At 40.1% G+C, this 25,489-nt stretch overlaps 1 protein-coding gene across 1 annotated transcript in view; it reads right to left on the bottom strand.

Moving 5' to 3' along the window:
- LOC126335572 (ribonuclease Z, mitochondrial) overlaps positions 1–25,489 on the bottom strand; it is a 108,908-nt gene that overhangs the window by 14,777 nt on the left and 68,642 nt on the right. Inside the window, exons 5-8 of the mRNA XM_049999001.1 lie at positions 20,781–20,925; positions 14,960–15,241; positions 8,102–8,308; positions 4,288–4,603 (exon numbers count right to left, since the gene is read on the bottom strand). Coding sequence (XP_049854958.1) covers positions 4,288–4,603; positions 8,102–8,308; positions 14,960–15,241; positions 20,781–20,925 — 950 coding nt within the window. The remainder of the gene's footprint in view (positions 1–4,287; positions 4,604–8,101; positions 8,309–14,959; positions 15,242–20,780; positions 20,926–25,489) is intronic.

The following is a 25,489-nucleotide window of genomic DNA, read 5'->3' as shown; positions in this document are numbered from 1 at the left end:
TATTTTGTGAATGTCAGTCCTATTGTTAGTTGGGAATTTTCTCGTTATGTTCTTGCAGCTTGTGAGTTATTCTCATCGAGCAGAGACATAAGACAATAGAATCAGGTAAAAGAGATATATAAGAGGTAGATAGGTTAGAGGAAGAGAAATAGAATGGGAAAATTCGAAGCTGTGATGGAGAGGAGAAAGAAAGAGATGAGAGGGGCACAACAATGGTGGCTATACCATCCCTAATATATAAGTTTTGAGTTCCCTTTTGAATGTTGAGTAGTTCTGGATAAGACGCAGATCACAAAGGAGCGCGTTCCATAGTTGTATGGCTGAAATGGAGAATGACACGGAGAAAGATTTTGCGTTATGTAAAGGTACAGCCAAGATGCTAGACGTATCCGATCTGGTATTGCGATTGTGGAATGATGATAGGTGTTTAATGTGAGAAGGTAAGTATTGGGGGCACCAGTGGCTAAGAAATCGATGAAGTAAGCACATCGTGTGGAGATCGCGTGCCTTATGTGGGCGTATCCAACCTAGCTGGGAGTATGAAGGACTGATATGATCATACAACCGAATATTGCACACGTATCTAACGCAAGCATTCATCACTAGCTCGAGGCATCTAGAATTTTCACTATTTGTGCCATGTTGAACTACATCGCAGTAGTAAAGATTAGGCAAGACTAGTGTTTGGACTAATTTTTGTTTAACATGGGCTGGAAATATTTTTCTAAATTTTTGAATAGCACGTAGGGAGGAGAGCAATTTTTGGCAAGCTGTGACTGTTTGTTCTTCCCAGTTTAGGTGTTCATCCAAGATTATTCCAAGGTCTTTTACTGTTTTTTGGTATGGTAGTTGGGTACCATTGAGGAGTATTTGAGGGACTGTTTCGCGAAAGTACCAGCTGATTAACTTTGGATGACATAAGTGTGACCTGGGATTTCTTGGGGTTTAGCTTCAGACCTAGGTTCTGCGCCCATCGAGAAACAGAGCAAAGATCTGCGTTCATACTCGCTACTGCGTCAGCAATGTTTTTGGGGCTTGCGCTTATGTACAGTTGGATGTTGTCAGCATAGAGATGGTAGTTGCAGGAGTGAATCACTGAAGAAATATCATTAATGTACAGTGAGAAGAGTAGTGGACCAAGGACGGAGCCTTGGGGAACTCCAGAGCGCACGTTTTTCCATGATGACTTGTTGACTTCTGTTTTTGAGGTAGCTGTCGAACCAGTGTATTGCGCTGTTTGAGAAATTCAGCTGTTTCATTTTAATTAGTAATAAATCGAAGTCAACTGTGTCAAAAGCCTTGCTAAAGTCAAGCAGTGTTAGGATAGTAGCTTCACGTCTGTCCATAGCATGTTTAATGTCATCAGTTACTTTGATTAATGCAGTTGCTGTACTATGGTGCTTTCGAAAGCCTGATTGATATTCGTCATGGATGTTATGAGTTTTGAGGTAATCCGTCAGCTGTTCATGGACGATGTATTCTAGGGCTTTAGATATTGCAGGTAGTATGCTGATCGGCCTGTAGTCACCTGGCGACTTAGGGTTGTCAGTCTTGGGTATAGGCTGAATTAAACTTTGCTTCCACTCAGTAGGATACGTACTACTGACAAGAGACAGGTTGAAGATGTCTGTGATAACTGGAATAATAGTGTCTACGACGTTCTTAATCGTGCCAATGCTCACTCCATCATTTCCTACTGCCTCGGAAGAGATTCTCATAATTGCCTTGTGTACTGTGCCGGTAGTGACATGTTTTAGGAAAAACTTGTCCCTCAAGAGATTGATATCTTGGGGCTGGTAATTTGTCACTGCGTGGCAGTTTACAGCTGTAGAGAAGAAATCGTTTAATTCTTCTGCAGACGCTTGATGAACAGCGTCGGATCTTCGCTTCCCTATACTGAAACTGAGCAGCTTTTTCCCCAGTGCAGCAGGTTTTGATATGCCACATACGACAGAGCGGGCATGTCTGATTTTGGCATTCCTCACGCTTTGCTTGGTTCTGTTTCGGAGTTTCCTATAAGCTTCGTATGCCTCGGGAGTTGGGTTACACTTGAAGGCCCTATGTGCAGCATCACGTTTATCCATTGACTGGCGTAATGCAGTGGTGAGCCACGGTGCGGGAGCTCTCTTTACCTTGACAGTGCGTTGAGGAGCATGTTTATCATACAGTGCAATAATTTTGCGACATAATTGCTGAATTTTTCCGTCTAAGGTCGGTTCATTGCTTATATCATGCCAAGGGATGTCTGAGCAATCCTTTTGAAGAGCGTCATGGTTAACATTTTTTAAGTTTCTGTAGGTTACCAGGTGAGATTTTTCTTTGGTAGTATGCTTTGAGTAATTTAAGAATATCATGTCATGAGCAGAGAGTCCCGGAGCGAATGTCTGATTGGCGCGAATTATTTTATCTGGTCGCTTTGTTGCTATTATATCTATGAGTGTGTGGCTGTGTGGCGTGTGATGAGTTTGGTCCAGCGGTGTTAAACTCATATCATTGGAGTGGAACAGTCGCCTTAGTTTTTCGGCAGAGGGAGATTTTAACTGTAAGTCGATGTTTGTATCGCCCATAATGATTATGTGTTCATACTGTGTCACGAGTGAGGACAGGGCAGACTGAAAGGAGGACATGGCACCGACGTTTGGAGGTTTATAGATTACTCCAATTAGCAGTTTCTGATTTGATGTATTTATTTCGAAAAACAAGAACTCTGCTTCTCCTTCGCCCTTTGCATCCGATGTGCATAGTACAGTAGGTGTCAGATCAGAGCGAACATAGGCACCCACACCACCTTGCGTCGTGCCCTTAGGAGAGAGTAACCAGCGATTCGGATAGTGTCGGAAGAAATGTTTGGTTTCAGAGACGAGGATAATATGGAACAGCGATTGGCAGAACAGGTCACAGAACTTGTCGAAGTGAGCCGTTAGCGACAGCGCGTTCGCGTGGGCCACAAAGAGCCCGCCGCCGGAACCGGTCCATCCCATTGTGGCCGCCTGTAGGACTGAGCGCACTCCGTTTACCTGCTGGCCGGAAGAGGGACAAAATACGAAAATTAGGGCTCATAATGAGGCATGCAGATAGTAACTTTATCCCCTCGTTCTATTAGTGGGTGGAACACGAAAGTGGTACAGTGTACCCTCCACCACACACTATATGGTAGCTTGCGGAGTATGGATGTAGATGTAGACGATGGGAGATGGGTCAATAATAGGACCCCCACTGCCTATCTTCACTTTTATAAATCTATGTTATAACCACAAATTTCAGTCCTTCAGTAAATATATCTCTACTCCGTGAGTAGTTAGACAGGTAACTTTATTGGGGCACAATCATGCCACCAAAAGGGATCAGTACTTTGGTTAAGTCCTGTGGCTTAATGATTTTTGTGAATTCTCTTATGGCTGATTCAGGAAAATGTTAGTGGTGACTGCAATGACTTTCAAAGTAAACCTAATGCTTCTCTTTCTACAGAGTCAAGCTTTTTCACATTTTTAGCATTCCATGTAACCATGCTACACAAATCTTTTCAATACATGTCATGACATCATCCCATACTGCAATTATATCATTTTTACTTGTTTGGACCCAGCCAAACTGTGTGTTGGGCACTGTATGCTACAAAAACTTCTTAGAATATTAGAATTGAATGCCAGACATGGGTTTTAATTCAGAATCTTGCCTTCTGCAGGCAATGCTCTTACTGACTGAGCTGCCTAGCCACAAATCCAGGTCTATCCTCATAGTTTCACTTCTTCCAGTAAATCTCTCCTACCTTCTGGTAAGAGTACTGCCTGTGCAAGGCAATGTTCCTAGCTTTCTCTGGCACACTGTTTTAGTCTGCCAGGAAATTTTGAAACAGCATAAGTTTCACTCATGAGTGAAAGATTTATTCTGAAAACTACACTACAAGCATAGCACAAAAAACAATTTTTTATTTATCGAAAAGGCCCCAAGATGGTCTCTGAGCACTTATGTAACAGCTGCTGAAATACGAGCAATGGCAACATTGTTGGCATTTACAAACAGTGCGAGACACTGAACCTCAGTCATTTAGACCTTGCGGTCTGTTCACCATCAGGAAGAAAGAAAAATGCATGAAACACTGAATGTTCATGTATGAAATGAGAAGTTACACACGATAATATATTGAAATGAAGACAAAAAAATTAACACTTATTTTCCCATGGTTCACAGCACCCTACTCATTGTTATTACCCTCAAAATATACATACTTAAGAATAAATAAACAAAATATTAGCTTTACTTTAACATTCTGTAAATTAACAGTACCAGAGCAGAGTTTGGCACAAGTTGTATTTCATGCAACAGAGGCTGAAATCTCCTGTGGTAGAAGCTGAGCCAGGCCATTATTTGTTTAGGAGCAAGAACTATCAGAGGTGGAAAAGATCTGGTGCCTGCAGCCCAGTATGCCCTTCGCCGAGCATGAATGAGGCCCACCAAACCTAAATGGTGGTCTGCATGTAGGTGGGATACATATACACACTGAAGTTTCCGCAGTATTTCTTCAGCACCACCCACACCATAAAATCGCCACAGCTGACCGAGGGTGCCTTCACCACAATCAAGCATCAGTACCTTGGAGTCACTAGAATGTAAAAGAGACAAAGTAAATATTATACTAATCAATGTTAAGCACTTCAGAAAAGTAATTTTACGTCAACCAAATACATTAATAATGTACACACATTTACATGCATACTCCATAAAGCCACGATGAGTAAATGGTAAAAAAATATCTTGTATCGGTACCGTTGTTAATCACATTCCTGTATCAACAACAAATTTTACAAAGAAACCATGCCATACATACGTCTCCAACTTTATGCCCTTTTGACCGTTTAACCCTCCCGTTACCAAGCTTTTTCACACCTCTATTTTACCAAGCGGGATATTGGGACTACCCCAAAAGAGTTTTGTGTTTTATTGTAATATTTGTTCTCAGATTTCGTTATTTCCATTGAATGGGTTTATTTAGTATCGAAAAACAGCTTTTCAGGTTATTAGAAGTATTTAATCAGATCAAAGACACAAAGTACAAAAAAATTTTATATCGTTCACTAAATTCAGTACTCAACAAACAGCAAATTAATAATTATGTACCTCAACAGTCACTGCAGTAAAATAACACAAGACTTTTTTTCAACTTTACAGTCAAGCACATTTTTGCACTGCATGCACTTCACAGTAACAGTCTCTTCTCTGTGTATATTACAAACAGGTTTCTTGCACGTTACACAACAGAATCTTGTTTTCAGATCTTCGCTTCTCTTGCAATCTTGACATCGTTGTGGCATTGGTAACTTGGAACACTGGCTGTGGATCACTGGTGTAGGAAATGCAATACCACAAGCTTTCTGTGCATCTTGTACATCTTTATGAAGACTGTTGATATTTTTGGCTCTCTCTTCCATATTGCCTTTGCTGAGTCCAAACGCAAGTTAAGTCGTGAAGAGTTTATGTTGGCTTCGGTTATTCTTCTGCCATTCAGGAAATCATTGAGTGTACAGAATATATGCATTCAGTGCTGCAATATTTATCATTTCCATGAAGATTCTTAGTGACCACCGCCTCATTCCTCTAACACAACTGTACTCTCTTGTCATTTTGTCCTCATTATCTACAGCACCTTTGGTTTTGTTGTAGTGCAGTATGATTTCGGGTTTGTGTTCACTTTCTTCACCACTCACTTGTTCTCATTATGCTGAGTAGAGAGTAGTATTACTTCCGTTTCCTTCTTTGGAACATAGGAAACTAGGTCAAGTAATTTGTGAAACCAAACATTGAAGAGTGAACTTCTCTCTTTCTGTTTGGCAAGAATTCCTTCATTTTAGTAGTTCAACAGCCAATGGAAAATTGGTGAAAAATTATCAGTTGTTACACCATGACCGTTATTCAGAAATGGTTCCATCAGATGCAAAACAACTCTCTGCCCTTGATTCACTTCCCGAGCATTGTCCACCATTCCTGTGTAAATTTGGATCCGTAATAAGTAAGATGTCTTCACATAAGCACAAACCCAAATTTTAATGCCATACTTTCCAGGCTTGCTCTTCATATAAATCCTAAAAGGGCAATTTCCTCAGTATGTTGCTAATCGTTTATCAATAGTCACGTATTCATAAGGATAGACGGTCTTACACAAGTTAGATTGAAATTTGTCGAACACTACCCTGATGGCTTGTAGCTTGTCCTTGGTTTCTTCAATTCTCTGTGCTCTTGTGTCTCTGTTGTCAAATCGCAAGAATTTCAGTATAGACAAAAATCAGTTTCTTGACATGGCAGCAGAATAGAATGGTCACCGAAAGGCAACATTACCTCCCCACAGATTGGAAGCACTTGTGCGATGTCCATGAGTTCGACCAGCTTCTATTAGAATTGCTAATATAGCGTACACTTCAGTTGCATTTATATCTCTCCATGTCTTTTGTTCGAAGAATGAGCTGCATTCCACAAAGAAATTACTAGTTTGGCTTCCCTGTTCATTTCTTCTACAATGATGGTCATGATTTCTGGTGAGATAAATAATAGAAATGACTCTGTTATTGTTTTGATTGTTTTTCCATCATTCACTGGGAAAGGTGTTACGTTCAAAATGTTACGACACTGATGCCACCCACCTTTTGGTGGTTCACTAGAAAATTGTAGTCCACTTCTAGAAACAAACAAATCTCCAGTGTCTTCTTCTTCTTCTTCTTCATCTTCTTTTTCTACTTGTTCACATGAATGTGTAGCGTCTTCTGATATTTCATCATCAGCTTCATCTGATGCTGTGATATGGTCTTTGTCAAGAGGTTCCATATATTCATTCAGTTCATTATCAATGTCCCATTCATTTTCATTGTCACAGACAGCAGAATTGTATAGAATTTCCATGCGCTCTTCACTAGAAAGCCCTTTGGACATCCTTACTTGCAGGTGAAATACTGACTCGTGTAATGTCAGCTCACCAATGAATGTCAAATTCAACTCAACAATAGTAACCAGCAACAATAACAAACATTGGATCTATGGCAAAAATGAACAAAGAAGATGAATGACAGATATATTTCGCAAAATCTTCTTTTTCTACAAATAAGAAAATAAGATGTTTCATACTAAGTGGGGTAGTCTCACAATCCCATCAATAAATGACTTGAATAACAATGATATAGCCAAAAAAAAATAGACAGTCGTGAGTGTGAATTCAACATCAATCATTTTAGTATAAAGTCATGAAACCACAGGCGTGTGGCCCTTCAGATAACATTATTATAGGGAAAAAAAAAATCAACCTGGGGTAGTCAGAATACTCTGGCTTGGTAATGCGAGGGTTAAGAATTCTTTTAATCGGGTTCACATCAAGAAGATACTACAGGTCAGTCATGGAGATTAACACTTTCAAATGTCTTACAAAACTAAGTAGGCAAAATCTATTTGTCCTCTTGTACATCGATCTACACGAAATTAATGTGAAGTGCATATGTTGCCTCTCTCTTAAGTTCATTATCACTATTCTTGCTGTAGTGATTACAGAACTATCCAATGCCACTAATTTGTGTTCATAGCTGTGGGTGTCAATTCGCTTTACCATTGCTTTGACGGGATGGCAGGACTACTTTCATAATGCCCTATTTGATATTACACAGAATCAACAATATAGTAGGGCACTATAAAAGTCTACTGGACTTTTACATTCCACATTAACCTAAAAACTTATAATTTGTATCTCCTTAACCTAACAGTTAAAATTGAAAACAAAACTATATTAACAGAAGTGTCAATCACAGCAGCCTGTGTTCTTCCTTCCATACTTCAAACTTACGAAAATAAACAGTTTGATAATAAGCGGATAAGGCCTTGAAAAATTTAACACACAAGCTACACGAGGAAACACTAATAGACACTTTTCTTTGAACAGAACTTCCTTATACTTCCTCAACAAAACATTGCAACATTAAGGTCGTCATTGATGACATGACAAACAGCAAAGAGAAGTAAATGATAAATGGGAATAATTAGAATTTTTGTGAAGTTGTGACATTTTCGAGCTAAATAAATTAAATTCATTTCTGTGTCATGATTTCAGTACCTTAAATCCACTCACCTCACTTCCAAGACAATTCCACTTGTATTTCTAGTTTTGTTTGGAATGCAAGAACCTGTTCCAAGAAAGACAATCTTAGGATATGGTGCAACATCTTTGTCATATGATTTTAACTGGTCCTGCAATTCAGCTAGTGCTTCCGAGAAACCTTCAATACCATTTATCTCTTCAATAAAAGATTTAACATTTATCTTCACGGTAGATTCACTAGAGGAAAAAAATCAAATTAGCCTTTCATAATTTAATATTTATAGTAATTATTGTTATGCCTGATTGTTATCAGTATATCTAATCATTACACAAATATGTTTTTAAATTTTTCGTAAAAATTATGCAACATAAAGAATGAAGATCAAGGTGAGAATGGGAACAAGCCTATCATATTACATGCAGATGTGCGTCCCCCCTGGTAGCTGAGTGGTCAGCGTGACAGAATGTCAATCCTAAGGGCCCGGGTTCGATTCCCGGCTGGGTTGGAGATTTTCTCCACTCAGGTGTCAAATCGAAAGACTTGCACCCGGCAAACGGTCTACCCAATGGGAGGCCCTAGTCACATGACATTTACATTTTAATGCAGATTAATAAAACTCTGGCACATTGCTGTGTGTTGTAAGTGGGCGAGAACATTGTTACAGAATGGATCAGAAGTCCAGCATTCATAGTAACTGGGTACAAAGCATTTGTAATTTGGCAGGCAACAAGTAAACACAGGAAGGTGGAGAAAGAAAAGAACAGACACTGAACAAAGTAATGCAATGAAGAACAGTAACAAAGTGATGAAGCACTGGGCTGTAGGACAGAACAGAAGCAACGAGGGAAAATGAAATACTGGAAAATTCCGGTAAGTGCTCTATACAACAGATTAGTTTCCATTCAAATGTTTATGTGTTTTTTGTGCAGTGGCTCCAACAAGTGGTGCATAGCAACCTAGCCTATTTCATGTTGTTATTTCATCCTGGGTCTTCCATTGTTTAAATGTAGATAATTAACATAAGACTGTCATTATACAGGGTGTGTTCCGAAAGTAATGCAATTATTTTTTTTAAAAGTAATTTATTGAACAGATTTGCACAAACACTTAAAATTCTTCAAAGTACTGTCCTTGGGCCTCTACACATTTTTTCCAGCGACTCTGCCATGACCGGTACGCGCCCTGGAAGGCGTCTTCTGGGACCTCTCGCAAGGTCTTCGTCACGGCGGATTGGATCTCATCTATGGACGAAAAACGGGTTCCTTTCAGGGCTGACTTAATCCTAGGAAACAAAAAGAAGTCAGCTGGGGCGAGGTCAGGACTATAGGGGGGGGGGGGGCAGCGTTGGCACCTGGTGTTTGACCAGGAACTCGCGGACTCGTAGCGCGTTGTGGCAAGGCGCGTTGTCGTGATGGAGTTGCCAGGTAGCGGAGATGTCCTTTCTCGCCCTGACGACCCTTTTGCGGAGTCTTTCCAGCACATCCACGTAGTAGGCAGCGTTAACTGTCTGTCCTTGAGGAACAAACTCCTTATGGACCACTCCTTTGCTGTCGAAAAAGACAATGAGCATTGTTTTCACTTTTGATTTGCTCATTCTTGCCTTTTTTGGGCTTGGGGGACTGATCAGTGTACCACTCAGAGCTTTGGCGTTTTGTTTCTGGGTCGTATTAAAAAACCCAGGTTTCATCACCAGTGATGACGTCCAAATAATCAGGTTCAATTTCAACACGTTGCAAAAGTTCACTTGAAATTTCCGCTCGGTTGGTCTTTTCGTCGTCTGACAACACCTTGGGCACGAGCTTGGCGCACACTTTCCTCATCGCTAAATCTTCAGTAACAATGCGAAAAATAACAGTAGACGACAAGTTCAGTTCATTGGCAACCATCCTGATACTCAATCGACGGTCAGAGTCCAACAGTTGTCGCACACGAGCCACATTGTTGTCGGTTTTGCTGGTTGACGGCCGCCCAGAGCGTTGTTCGTCGTGAACCTCTTCCCAGCCTTCCTTAAAGGCCTTTAACCACCTCGAAACTTGTGAGTAGGACAGAGCAGAGTCCCCGTAAGCCTCACGAATCATTTTGTTAGTCTCCTCAAAAGATTTGTTCAGTTTAGCACAAAACTTAATCGCGTAACGTTGCTCGATCGTCGATTCCATTTTTTCCGTGACACAGTCGGCGCGCAGAGGTTTACAATAACAGACGTCCTGCCGCTTCCACAGCTCGGAGAGCACTGAAACCGGTTTCGCGGCAAAGCTTAGCGTCCCCCCCACCTACTCCATGTGGCCCGCTCCCACTCCGACTACTAGGAGCGGCGCGGGAAATTCAATTGCATTACTTTCGGAACGTACCCTGTATATATAAAATAGTTACCAAGACCCGATCAAATACATTAGCTGTCATAAACTTGGAAAACAGAACAGAACATGTGTCTCCAACAAATATTGATATCTACTAACTCATTACACACTGGTGGGAACAAGTATTTCAAAAATTACATATCCGAAAAGTGTCTCACTGCATTTTGACATAGAAAGAACAGAGAAAATACACTAGAGCTTATAAATAACCAGCCAGAATGTTCTTATACATGGAGACATGTCATGTTCTGATTATGAAGATTATTCCGATTATGTATTTGTCAACTTCTTAATAAACATCTGTGTTTGTTATAATATATTTTATTTCTTTCCTCACACTAACCTCACTCTTGTTATTTACTTCCATGATGGGTACATTTTCTTAAGAGAAATGACAAGTCTTGAAATCTATTTTCATGTCCAAATGTATTTACGTGGTTTTGACTTTACAACTTAAACGTTAGTTTACACCAGAAATCATTTGATATACATTACTCATATTTTTTGGTATCACTTGAAAAATGGCAAACTGTAATGCAGTAACAAGTTTTAATTTTTTCTGAGACCTTACTGATTGCCAGAACCATGGTTTTTCATTCTATGAATGCTCTATTTAGAAATTGTAACAGGTAACTTACATTTTGTCTTCGTTACTATATGTTTGTTTCACATTTTCACCCTAACCAGCACTAAAGAGCGTGATACTAAATGCGTGATCCTCATCTATGAATATTACATTCAAATATAATTGTAAATTTTAGATATAATTGTAAATTTTAGATCTGCTAGCCTTAGTTCTACAACAACTTCTTTGTTTCTTCTTAACAGATGATTAGCAAACATCACACACATTATAATGATCTTCAGCCCTAGTATCCTAATATTCATTAGAAATTCTACATCATTTGGAGAGTGTATACAGCAATTAGCTCATTTTGGTCTACTGAACGTTTCCTTAATGACTGACATCTTCTATCGCCAAAGTAGAATAGCTGATATTATTGTCAGAAAAGGATATCTAAATGAATGACACACCAATCAGTTTGATCTGAGAGAAAATTATAATCTTCCAAATGCAATTTTTGTATTTCATCACCACTTCTAATTGTCATCTGCATTCTCTCTCCCCCCCCCCCCCCCCCCTCCCCTTCCATATGCATACTTTTGTGAGGAAAGCACAAACACTTTTCAGTAGTAGTTCACCTGAGAAGTGTTAAGTGCAAGAGCATAACTCAACAGTGCATTCTTGAGAATTAGGTTAACAAACTAAAGTACAGAACTGCCATCTGAAAACTAAGTTATTGCCCCAGAATGCATCATGATTAATAAATACAAATGTCAGGGATTAGTTAGAGAATTTTTTGAAAGGCAATATTATTTCCACTGTGACTGTATAATTGCATGGAACCAAACCTGAAAAAAAAAGGTCAGTTACACCATTTCTACATCTACAAGTACAACCATACTGTGCAAACAACTGTGTAGTGCTTGGTAGATCATACCTTTCATTGTACCACTTATCAGGGCTTCTTTCCACTCCCTCAGTATACAGGGCATGGGAAGGAGGACTGTTATAATGCCTCTGTGTGCTCAGTAACTAGTCCACTCTTGTCTTCACAATTACTATGGGGGCATTAAGTAGGGAGTTGTAGTGTAGTCATATATTCCTCCCTTAAAGCAGGTTATTGAGATTTTGTAAATAATCTTTCATGAATTGGATGGCATTTACTTTCTAGTGTCTGCCATCTCAAGTTTTTAGCATTTCCATGACACTTTACCATGTGTCAAACAGTCCTGTGACCTTTCGTGCTGCCCTTCTCTATGTAAATTCAATACCCCTCCCTCCCCTCCCCCCCCCCAAACAAAAGGAAAAAAATACTCCAATTTGGTGTAGATCTAACAAACTTGAGCAATATTTTATGATGTGTCACAAGTATCTCCCATGCAGACTGATACTATTCCTCCAGAATCCTACCAACAAAGGCCTGCCATCTGCTTTACTCAAGATTGAGCCTATTTGATCATCCCACTTCATGTACCCACAAATTTTAACAGACAAATATCTATATGAGTTAACAGATGCCAATTGTGAACATTTTAAAGTAAATGACCAACCTCTGAGCCACTATTAAATCTTATTAAGATGATCAGATATTTCTGCTTTTTTGCCTTTTTTCTTTAGGTTGTAGTTCGTACAGATACTGTATCATCAGGATAGAATCTGAGATTACTACTAGTATTGTCTACCAGGTCAATGTTTGAGGTATGAACACATCACAAGATCTTACAGATGTATGTCTAGGATCTTTAATAAGAGTACTAATAGTATGGATTGCTCCCTTATTGTACACTCATGTGAACTGTACTTCCTTCCAACTGCTGGACAAAGATATTTGCCTGGGGGATCTACAGCACATTATGGTTAAAAAGAGGAGGTAACTACAATACAAATTCTATATGGAATCTGAAAGGGATTCCATTGACCCCTACGGCTTTGTTTAGTTATGATGCTTTCAGCTGTTTCATTATGATGCTTTCAGCTGTTTCTCAATGCCACTGACATTAAATCTACATCACTCACATTTGCAAGAGTGTGAAAATTTCCCTGAGGCAGTACTCCCAGATTTTCCTTTGTAAAGGAACATTTGAAAATGAGGTTCATCATTTCTGCTATAGCTTTACTGCCATCAATTTCTGTGCCTGTGTCATCTATGAGTGAGTGGACACTAATTTGTGTGCCACTGACCACTTTTATGTATGACCAGAATTTCTTTTGGTTTTGTCAGGGGTTTTTCCAGTACGATTCTACAATGGTAGTCACTGAATTCTTCATGCATTGCCCTACTAACAGCCAAACATTTCTTTTAGCTTTCCTCTGTCTATGACCCTATGCGTTGTTTTACACATGCCGTGCAGCAGTTACCTTTATTTTACAAAGACTGTATACTATGGAGGGAGCACAAAAATCATGAATACTCTACTAGGTACACATCTATTAAGCATTTGGTCAACAATTTTCTTATCTTGTGTCATAGTTCCTCTAAATGCTCCTGCCCAGAGGTAAATGTTTCAGGTTCCTCATTGACATTAACACTACTGTCTGTTTACCTATTTTAGATAACATGTAAATATTTCTACTGGTTTTAGTTTGCCTGTGGAACTATGGTAATCATTTTTGCTACAACCACCTCACAATCACCAACAACAGTTACCATGCAGACATCTTCGACGATGTCCATTCTATTTTTTGCGATTAGAAATAATATAGGTCCATTGTAAGTGGGCTTCAAAATCATTTGTTTCAGGCAGTTTTCTGAGGAGGCATTTAATACTGTTTCACAGCATGTCTGTCACACCCACTACTTACAAAACTGTAACCATCCCAATCAACTGTTGGGCAATTAAAGTCTGCTCTAATGATGATATGATTGGGGAACACACACCAGTGAGCTGAGATATTCTCATAAGTTTTTGGTTATATCTGAGAGTAAGGACTAAATTGTAAAGTTTTTGCTCACCCTTGATATTGGGAGTCTCACCCAAACAACCACACATGTAGTATCTATTTTTATCTTCGTGGTTATGAGTTTGCAGTCTCTTGCAACAAATACAGCTCTCCCATTTCCCATTACTCTATCATTTTAATATAAACTCAGATTTAGGCAAAACACTTCACTCTCGAAAATTTAAGGTTTCAGCTATATTTCTGTGTCTAGTATTACGGGAACTCCACTAATTTCTAAGAGTGCTTCAAACTCTTGTCATTTCATTGCAAATGCTTTGGTAGCTGATCATTAGACTTTTAAGTCTCATCTACAGGGGCATTTCTTTGGATGTTACATTGATACTTTGTAGTCTTCTAGGCTATCCTATTTGGACTGGATGGAGAATGACCTACTCTAATCAAAAATTAACCTTGTATGCGCCCCATACACAGTCAGCCAAGGTAGCACCCCACCCCTGATGTGTAGTACTCCCCTGATCCATATACTTGGGGGGGGGGGGGGGGCCTTTTGTCTTTGCAGAAAAGCGTGTGTGTGTATATGTGTGTGTGTTTACTTTCGTATTTCTTTTTATTTTTACAAATCACAATTGCTACAGGATTATCCACTGACCAATGTCTTGTCTACAAGACAGGTGGTTGATTTTTGTTATGCCATTACTTATTCATATTGTTTCCAGAATTTCCCATAATAGTTTTTAAAACATTTTAATCTTCTTAATTTTAAGTTTTACTCTCAATTAATTAGAAAATATTAGGAATTGGGAGCAGAAAACATCAAACTTTATCATAATAAATCATAATAGTGTTATCTATTTTTGTGGACAGAAATGTTTTACAAGCAAGAGTATTATCACAAAAAATAAAAAATAAATAAAAATACCATGATTTATTTAAACTCAATTAAAATAAATTCAATCAAATGTAAAGGTGATTTTGTTACAAAAGAATTGTGTCTCTCCGCAATGAATTTTCCTTTTTTCAACATCTCGTGTGAAAATAATGGGAAAATCAATGGGTACACAAACCTGTCTAGCATCCTGTTCGGCCTTAAATTAACCGAACACAGTGTCCTGGCCTGTATTACATTCTGTTGCGTAGCTACTGCAGTTGGTGATGCTGCTGTTGTCTCAGGTTCCACTTCTTCATGGAGTATTCCAGAATCATTAAGCAATGGGAAGATAAATGGATGAAGCTGGTGCAATTTATTCTGGATGCGATGCACTGCTATGCTTCCTGTACAAGTACTTCCTTCATTAATTGCTAGGTGGAAAGTACTTTGTGAGAATGCATCCATCCATTTGCGGTACCTGTCAAAATGACATATACATAGTATCTGAGCAGTCTTTTCTGGGCACTGAATTCTATAAATAGTTCAAAATTGTGAAAAGGTTATACTTCTTGTGTATTCATGTTATGAAGGTTATACTTCTAGTGTGTTCACGGTATGATCAAATTACATAGCAGTTTCTATGAAGGACAGACTCTTTTTTTCTGTTTTAGTAAAACTCTTGCTCACTTATCTGTCACACAAAAGAAATTAATGCTGTATCATCCAGCACAATGTTTCATTACTGTTTTTATTTACATACAGATATGTCAGGGCTAAGGGAAGAAGCATGGAGGGAATTAAACATAGCTCTGAAAGTGACGGCTACTATCTTGTTGTTGTTGTTGTTGTTGTTTTGTCGTCGTCTTTAGTCCGAAGACTGGTTTAACCTGCTCTCTACACTACTCTATCCTGTGCAAGCCTCATCTCCAAGTAACTACTGAAACCATCGCCCTTCTGAACCTGTTTACCATATTTATCTCTAGCTTGAGATCCCTCTATGATTTTTATCCCACTTTTCCTTCCAGTACCAAATTGGTGATCCCTTGAAGCCTCAGAATGTGTCCAACCGACAAATACCTTCTACTAGACAGGTTTTCCGCAAATTTCTTCTCTCTCCAATTCCATTAAAGTACCTCCTCATTTGTCACGTGATTTACCCATTTTCTCTCTTCAGCAGTCTTCTGTAGCAGCTTATTTCAAAAGCTTTCTAGTCTAAACTATTTATTGCCCATCTTTCACTTCCATACATGGCTACATTCTACACATATCCTTTCTGGCAAAAAAACCTTTCTGATACCTAACTCTATATTTCATGTTAAAAATTTTCGCTTCTTCAGAAACAGTTTTCTTGTCATTGCCAGTCTACATATTATATACTCTCTACTTTAAAAATCATCAGTTTTTCCTGCCCATATAGCAAAACTCATCTACTACTTTAAGTGTCTCGTTTCCTAAACTAATTCCCTTGACATCACCTAATTTAATTAAACTTTATTCCATTATTCTTGTTTTTCTTTTGCCGAAGTTCAACTTTTTATCCTCCTTTCGAAACACTGTCCGTTCCGTTCAGATGCTCTTTCAAATCCTTTGCTGTCTGAAATGATTACAATGTCAACAACAAACACCAAAATTTTTGTTTGTTCTCCACGGAATTTAATTTCCTCCAAATTTTTCTTTGGTTTCTTTTACTGCTGGCTCAATGTACAGACTGAATAACACTGGGCATATCCTACAACCCTGTCTCACTCCTTTCTCAACCATTGCTTCCCCTTCATGCCCTTAAACTCATTAACTGCTGTCTAGCTCCTGTACAAGCTGTAAATAGTCTTTCGCTCACTGTATTTTAGCCCAACTACCCTCAAAATTTCAAAGAGTGGACCCCAGTCAACATTATCAAAATCTTTCTTTAAGATTACAAATGCCATATTTGTTAAGTTTGTCTTTCCTTAACATATCTTCTGACATAAGTTGCAGGATCAGTATTTCCTTGGCTCATACCAATTTTTCCATTCTTCTGTAAAGAATGTGAGTTAGTGCTTTGCAACAATAACTTATTAAACTGATAGTTTGGTAAAAATATATTAAAAACAAAGATTCCAAGACTTACCAAGCGGGAAAGCGCCGGCAGACAGGCACATGAACAAAACACACAAACACACACACAGAATTACGAGCTTTTGCAACTGGCAGTTGCTTCGCCAGGAAAGAGGGAAGGAGAGGGAAAAATGAAAGGATGTGGGTTTTAAGGGAGAGGGTAAGGAGTCATTCCAATCCCGGGAGCGGAAAGACTTCCCTTAGGGGAAAAAAAGGACAGGTGTACACTCGCGCACACACACACACACACACACATATCCATCCGCACATACACAGACACAAGCAGACATATTTAAAGGCAAAGAGTAAGGAAAGAGATGTCAGTCGAGGCGGAAGTACAGAGGCAAAGAAGTTGTTGAAAGACAGGTGAGGTATGAGCGGCGGCAACTTGAAATTAGCGGAGGTTGAGGCCTGGCGGATATCGAGAAGAGAGGATATACTGAAGGGACAGTATCAGTATATCCTCTCTTCTCGATATCCGCCAGGCCTCAACCTCCGCTAATTTCAAGTTGCCGCCGCTCATACCTCACCTGTCTTTCAACAACTTCTTTGCCTCTGTACTTCCGCCTCGACTGACATCTCTGCCCTTACTCTTTGCCTTTAAATATGTCTGCTTGTGTCTGTGTATGTGCGGATGGATATGTGTGTGTGTGTGTGTGTGTGTGTGTGTGTGTGTGTGTGTGTGTGTGTGTGTGTGTGCGAGTGTACACCTGTCCTTTTTTTCCCCTAAGGGAAGTCTTTCCGCTCCCGGGATTGGAATGACTCCTTACCCTCTCCCTTAAAACCCACATCCTTTCATTTTTCCCTCTCCTTCCCTCTTTCCTGACGAAGCAACTGCCAGTTGCGAAAGCTCGTAATTCTGTGTGTGTGTTTGTGTGTTTTGTTCATGTGCCTGTCTGCCAGCGCTTTCCCGCTTGGTAAGTCTTGGAATCTTTGTTTTTAATATATTTTTCCCATGTGGAAGTTTCTTTCTATTTTATTTACATCATCATTAATTTGATAGTTTGGTAATATTCACACCTGTCAGCATGTGCTTTTTTTGGAATTATTTTATTCTACTTGAAGTCTGAGGGTATTTCAAATGTCTCATACATCTCGCAAATGAGGTGGAATAGTTTTGTCATGGATGACTCTACCAAGGCTATCAATAGTTCTTACAAAATGTCACCTACACTGAAGTCTTCATTTCAACTTAGGTCTTTCAGAGCTGTGTCAAATTCTTCTCACAGTATCATGTCTCCCACATCATTTTCATCTGCATCCTCTTCCCTTTCCACATTATTGCCTTTATGTTCAACTCCCTTGTATAAATCCTCTGTATACTCCTTCCACATTATTGCCTTTATGTTCAACTCCCTTGTATAAATCCTCTGTATACTCCTTCCACATTTCAGCTTTCCCTTATTTGCTCAGTACTGATTTCCCATCTGAGCTCTTGATTTTCACCCATCTGCTGCTCTTTTCTCCCAAAACCTCTTTAATTGTCCCTTAGGTGGAATCTGTCTTTCCTCTAGTGTTATATACTTCTAAATCCTTACAACTGCTCTATAGCCATTCCTTCTTAGGCATTTAGCTCTTCTTGCCAATCTCATTTTTTAGATGTTTGTGTTCCCTTTCACCTATTTCATTTACTGCATTTTTATATTTCCTCCTTTCATCAATTAAATTCAATGCCATCTCATTTTTTAGATGTTTGTGTTCCCTTTCACCTATTTCATTTACTGCATTTTTATATTTCCTCCTTTCATCAATTAAATTCAATGCCTCCCACGTTAGCCAAAGAGTCCTACTAGGCCCTGTCTTTTTAACTATCTGATCCTCTGCTGCCTTCACTATTACAGAGGAAGAGAAGGAGATTAGCGTTTTAAGTCCTGTCGACAATGAGGTCATTAGAGACGGAACAGAAGCCTGGATTAGGGAAGGATGGGGAAGAAAATTGGCTGTGCTCCTTCAAAGGAACCATCTCGGCATTTACCTGAAGCGAAATCATGGAAAACATAAATCAAGAAGGTTGACTGCAGGTTTGAACCGCTATCCTCCTGAATGCGAGTCCAATGTGCTAACCATTGCATCATCTAGCTTGATTTTCACTATTTCATCTCTCAGAGCTACTTATTCATCTTCCACTGTATTTCTTTCCTTTCTTGTCAATCATGACTAATGCTTCCTCAGAAATAACCCGTAACCTCTGGTTCTTATCTAGGTTCCGTCTCCTTAATTCTCTACCTTTTTGAAATTTCTTCAGTTTCATTCTACAGTTCATAACCAATTAACTGAGGTCAAGGTACACATGTGCCCCTGGAAATGTTTTACAATTTAAAATCTGGTTCCATAATTTCTGTCTTACCTTTATATTATCAATCTGAAACCTTCCAGTGTCTCCAAGTCCCTTCCAGACGTATAACCTTTTTTCATGATACTTAAACGAGGTGTTAGCGATGATTAAATTATGCTCTGTGCAAAATTCTACCAGGTGGTTTCTTCTTCGATTCATTTCCCCCAATCCATATTCACCTACTATTTTTCCTTCTCTTCCTTTTAGTGCTAACGAATTCCAATTGCCCAACACTAGTAAATATAAACCCTTACCACTGTGATGGATGCAGGCTTTGTGTCTATCTTGTCTACAATAATGCATTCACTATGTTGTTCATAGTAGTTTACCTGCACTCTTATTTTCTTATTCATTATTTAACCTGCTCCTGCATCACCCCTATATGATTTTGTATTTGCAATCCTGTATTCAAGCTTTTCCTCCTGAAACCAAACTTAACTAATCCCAACTACATACAATCTTAATCTATTTTCTGACCTACCTGCCCGATTAAGGTCTCTAACATTCCATGCTCTGGTCTTTGGAATTCCAGTTCTGTTTCTCCTGACGATGACATCCTTCTGAGTAGTCCCTGCCCAGAGATCTGAATGTGGGACTATTTTGCGTCCAGAATATTTTACACAAGAGGATATCGTCATAATTTAACCATGCAGTAGAGCTGCATGTCTTCAGTGAAAAAATAACGGCGTAGTTTCCCTTTGCTTTCGGCTGTTCACAGTACAAGCACAGCAAGGTCATTTTGGTAGATGTTACAAGACCAGAGCAGTCAGTCATCCAGACAGTTGCCCCTGCAACTACTGAAAAAAGGCTGCTGCCTCTCTTCAGCAACCACATGTTTGTCTGGCCTCTCAACAGAGGCACCACCAGGATGGAAAGGTGGTCAAGCACTGGTCTTAATGTCTTCATGTCATCTATCAAAAATTGCCCTGCAGTTCTAGATTCCAACTGTCAGTGCAGTTATCATAAGTGTGTTATAAGTCGTCATGCAGACTGAACATATTTGTAATGACACACTAACTCAGGCATGTACATGCATTAGTCCAACTAATGCTTGCACACACCTGAGTTAGACTGGCATGTGCGTCGTTACTATTATGAAAACAATAAGAGTGACGTGGATGGCTGGAATCAAATGGCAATGTCAAAAACAACAAACCAAAGGTTTTGGGAGGGAGGGAAGCATCACAAACCACGAGCACAGAAGAGGTGTGAGTGGTGAAGACAAGTGTAAAGACAGAGCTTACAATATTTAACTGGTGCTACTGATCAAGAAGTGAGGTAAGTGAGGGTGGAGGAGGGAAGAATTCAAATGAGAGAAATGGAAATTACTAGATCGCTCCTATTGCTTTGCAGCATTTGTTGTGGTAAATCTGCGAATCAAACACTGACTCACTCCTGAAAATGTATGCTTTCTGTTTGATAGAAACACATGTGAAATGCTTATATAGATCACTCTCCAATTTTTCTATATTCTTAAAACCCACTGGGGCTGAATTTTTAACTTTTCAATTTAAGAGCCAAACTAGTGCATGTATGATACAGGTCAATTACTAAAATTGTTAAGAAATTCACAAAAGAAGTAACAAACCTTACATCGTTCATGACCTCTGGTGGTGTAAAGTGTACAACGAGGTAAGCCAGATCTTCGTCCTTCTCTGCTACTGCTTGATGCTCTCGAAACATGGGATTATTGATGAATGAGTCCAGAAAGCTATCAGATGGACATTCCACAACTGCAAGCAAAATTCACTGTCATTTTAAAAAGTTTTAAGATTTTTTCATTTCAAACATTATAAAATTGGAAAAGACAAAGGGCTGAATATCCTGTTTGTAAATATGAATTAGAAATTTTTAATGCGGAAAAATTACTTTCCTTTCAGTGTGTATATACATTTGTTTGGGGAGGGTGGCATCAATTGAAAGCTGTTCAATGTTGTTTATGTGCTTGTCTATTCTTGTAATTCCGCCAGATGTATTGACGAATTACCCGATGTAAATGTCTGCGAGTATATACCTGTCCTTTTCCCCCCTTAAGGTAAGTCTTTCCACTCCTGGGATTGGAACGACTCCTTACCCTCTCCTTTAAAACCCACATCCTTTCATCTTTCCCCCTCCTTCCCTCTTTCCTGACGAAGCAACCGCCGCTTGCGAAAGCTAGAATTTTGTGTGTATGTTTGTGTTTGTTTGTGTGTCTATCGACCTGCCAGCGCTTTTGTTTGGTAAGTTACATCATCTTTGTTTTTAGATATATAAGTCCAGTGAGGTTGTTAGGCATGGCACATTAAGGTTACTGTATTTACCCGGTTATATGATTCTCACCTTCAGCCCCACTCCCAGATTCAACCAAACTGCCCTTGTCAAAGATTTACTGTCCTACACTAGTAGTCTCTGCTGGAAATATCACTTTGACATGAAGAAAAATAATCCTGATCCCACTCCTAATGATCCAACCCCCCAAGACACTATCCAAATTGAACCCTACCTGGAACAGTTCCGTCCTCCATCACAGCGGGACCCACCTCCTCTTCCTCAAAACACCCTCTCCAAACCTTCCAGGAATTTCTCACTTCTAGCCTTGCCTCTCAATATTTCTTGAAAAACCTTAATCCTACTCCCAACATCACCACAGCCGAAGCCCAGGCTATCCGTGATCTGAAGGCTGACCGATCCATCATCATTCTTCCGGCTGACAAGGGTTCCACGACCGTGGTACTTGATCGTCGGGAGTATGTGGCTGAGGGACTGCATCAGCTTTCAGACAACTCTACATACAAAGTTTGCCAAGGTAATCCCATTCCTGATGTCCAGGCGGAGCTTCAAGGAATCCTCCGAACCTTAGGCCCCCTACAAAACGTTTCACCTGACTCCATCAAACTCCTGACCCCACCAACACCTCGCACTCCTACCTTCTATCTACTTCCTAAAATTCACAAACCCAAACATCCCGGCCGCCCCATTGTAGCTGATTACCAAGCCCCCACAGAACGTATCTCTGCTTACGTAGATCAACACCTTCAACCCATTACATGCAGTCTCCCATCTTTCATCAAAGACACCAACCACTTTCTCGAACGCCTGGAATCCTCACCCAGTCTGTTACCCCCGGAAACCATCCTTGTAACCATTGATGCCACTTCCCTATACACAAATATCCCGCACGTCCAGGGCCTCGCTGCAATGGAGCACTTCCTTTCACTCCGATCACCTGCCACCCTACCTAAAACCTCTTTCCTCATTACTTTAGCCAGCTTCACCCTGACCCACAACTTCTTCACATTTGAAGGCCAGACATACCAACAATTAAAGGGAACAGCCATGGGTACCAGGATGGCCCCCTTGTATGCCAACCTATTTATGGGTCGCTTAGAGGAAGCCTTCTTGGTTACCCAAGCCTGTCAACCCAAAGTTTGGTACAGATTTATTGATGACATCTTCATGATCTGGACTCACAGTGAAGAACAACTCCAGAATTTCCTCTCCAACCTCAACTCCTTTGGTTCCATCAGATTCACCTGGTCCTACTCCAAATCCCATGCCACTTTCCTTGACGTTGACCTCCATCTGTCCAATGGCCAGCTTCAGACATCCGTCCACATCAAACCCACCAATAAGCAACAGTACCTCCATTATGAATGCTGCCACCCATTCCATATTAAACGGTCCCTTCCCTACAGCCTAGGCCTTCATGGCAAATGAATCTGCTCCAGTCCTGAATCCCTGAACCATTACACCAACAACCTGAAAACAGCTTTCGCATCCCGCAACTACCCTCTCGACCTGGTACAGAAGCAAATAACCAGAGCCACTTCCTCATCCCCTCAAACCCAGAACCTCTCACAGAAGAACCCCAAAAGTGCCCCACTTGTGACAGGATACTTCCCGGGACTGGATCAGACTCTGGATGTGGCTCTCCAGCAGGGATAAGACTTCCTAAAATCCTGCCCCGAAATGAGATCCATCCTTCATGAAATCCTCCCCACTCCACCAAGAGTGTCTTTCCACCGTCCACCTAACCTTCGTAACCTCTTGGTTCATCTCTATGAAATCCCCAAACCAACTTCCCTAACCTCTGGCTTCTACCCTTGTAACCGCCCCCGGTGTAAAACCTGCCCCATGCACCCTCCAACCACCACCTACTCCAGTCTTGTAACCCGGAAGGTGTACACTATCAAAGGGAGAGCCACGTGTGAAAGCACCCACGTGATTTACCAACTGACCTGCCTACACTGTGCGCTTTCTATGTGGGAAAGACCAGCAACAAACTGTCCATTCGCATGAATGGACACAGGCAGACAGTGTTTGTTGGTAATGAGGATCACCCTGTGGCTAAACATTCCTTGGTGCACGGCCAGCACATCTTGGCACAATGTTACACCGTCCGGGTTATCTGGATACTTCCCACTAACACCAACCTATCCGAACTCCAGAGATGGGAACTTGCCCTTCAATATATCCTCTCTTCTCGTTATCCACCAGGCCTCAATCTCCGCTAATTTCAAGTTGCCGCCACCCATACCTCACCTGTCTTTCAACAACTTCTTTGCCTCTGTACTTCCGCCTCGACTGACATCTCTTTCCTTACTCTTTGCCTTTAAATATGTCTGCTTGTGTCTGTGTATGTGCGGATGGATATGTGTGTGTGTGTGTGTGAGTGTACACCTGTCCTTTTTTTCCCCTAAGGGAAGTCTTTCCGCTCCCGGGATTGGAATGACTCCTTACCCTCTCCCTTAAAACCCACACCCTTTCATTTTTCCCTCTCCTTCCTTCCTTCCTGACGAAGCAACTGCCAGTTGCGAAAGCTCGTAATTCTGTGTGTGTGTTTGTGTGTTTTGTTCATGTGCCTGTCTGCCGGCGCTTTCCCGCTTGGTAAGTCTTGGAATCTTTGTTTTTAATATATTTTTCCCATGTGGAAGTTTCTTTCTGTTTTATTTATTTATATATATATTTGTGTGTGTGTGTGTGTGTGTGTGTGTGTGTGTGTGTGTGTGTGTGAGAGAGAGAGAGAGAGAGAGAGAGAGAGAGAGAGAGAGAGAGAGAGAGTAGTATACACCTATCCTTTTTTCCCCCTAAGGTAAGTCTTTCTGCTCCCTGGATTGGAATGACTCCTTACCCTCTCCCTTAAAACCCACATCCTTTCATCTTTCCTTCTCCTTCCCTCTTTCCTGACGAAGCAACCGCCGGTTGTGAAAGCTCGAAATTTTGTGTGTGTGTTTGTGTGTTGTTTTTTTAATTGTGCCTATCTACCGGCACTTTCCCACTTGGTAAGTCTCGGAATCTTTGTTTTTAATATATATTAGATACAAAGATTCCAAGACTTACCAAGCGGGAAAGCGCCGGTAGACTGGCACAATAAAATAACACACAAACACACACACAAAATTTCTAGCTTTCGCAACCAACAGTTGCTTCTTCAGGAAAGAGGGAAGGAGAGGGAAAGACGAAAGGATGTGGGTTTTAAGGGAGAGGGTAAGGAGTCATTCCAATCCCGGGAGCGGAAAGACTTTCCTTAGGGAGAAAAAAGGATAGGTATATACTCGCGCACACACACATATCCATCCATACATATATGGATATATATTAAAAACAAAGATTCCAAGACGTAAATGATGAATTTGTGAAAAAATCTCATTGTATAACCGGGTAAATACAGTAACCTTAATGTGCCATGCCTAACAACCTCACTGGACTTTATATATATAAACAAAGATTCCAAGACTTACCAAGCAGAGTGACGTTGTTAGGCATGGCACATTAAGGTTACTGTATTTGCCCAGTTATATGGTGAGATTTTTTCACAAATTCATCATTTGAAAAATACAGTCATCTTACATTCGCAGCTTAAAGTATTACTGTTGAGGTTAACATTTTTACCTTGTTTAGTAGAATATATAGTGGTCACCTTTACATTTAAAAATGAGGATTTGGCTTTTGAAGTCATGTGCAGATTTATTTTGAAGAATTCAGAAGGGCAGGGCAGGGCAAACAGTACTCACATTCAAACAGGCTCAAGATTTCCCGATACACAGAAATGCTCAATACAGTATCGGCATTGCTCGAACAATTAAGTGGCATTTGCTTCAAGCAGTGCTATTGCACAGGATACGCAAGAAACTATGAACTAGCCACAACAACAATCTATTGTTCTGCTTAGAATATGACAGTTTTGTGAAACACAAGAGGACATGGTACTAAATTCTATCAATTTACAAACTCTTCTTATGTTTGAATAGATTTACAATAAAATTTGTGGATGCCATATACAAACATTAATGCTGCTTTTTAAGTAAAGATAACATT

Source organism: Schistocerca gregaria, chromosome 2 (assembly GCF_023897955.1).
Source record: "Schistocerca gregaria isolate iqSchGreg1 chromosome 2, iqSchGreg1.2, whole genome shotgun sequence".
Classification (NCBI taxonomy): Eukaryota; Metazoa; Arthropoda; class Insecta; order Orthoptera; family Acrididae; genus Schistocerca; species Schistocerca gregaria.
This window is presented reverse-complemented; position numbering and strand designations above follow the sequence as displayed.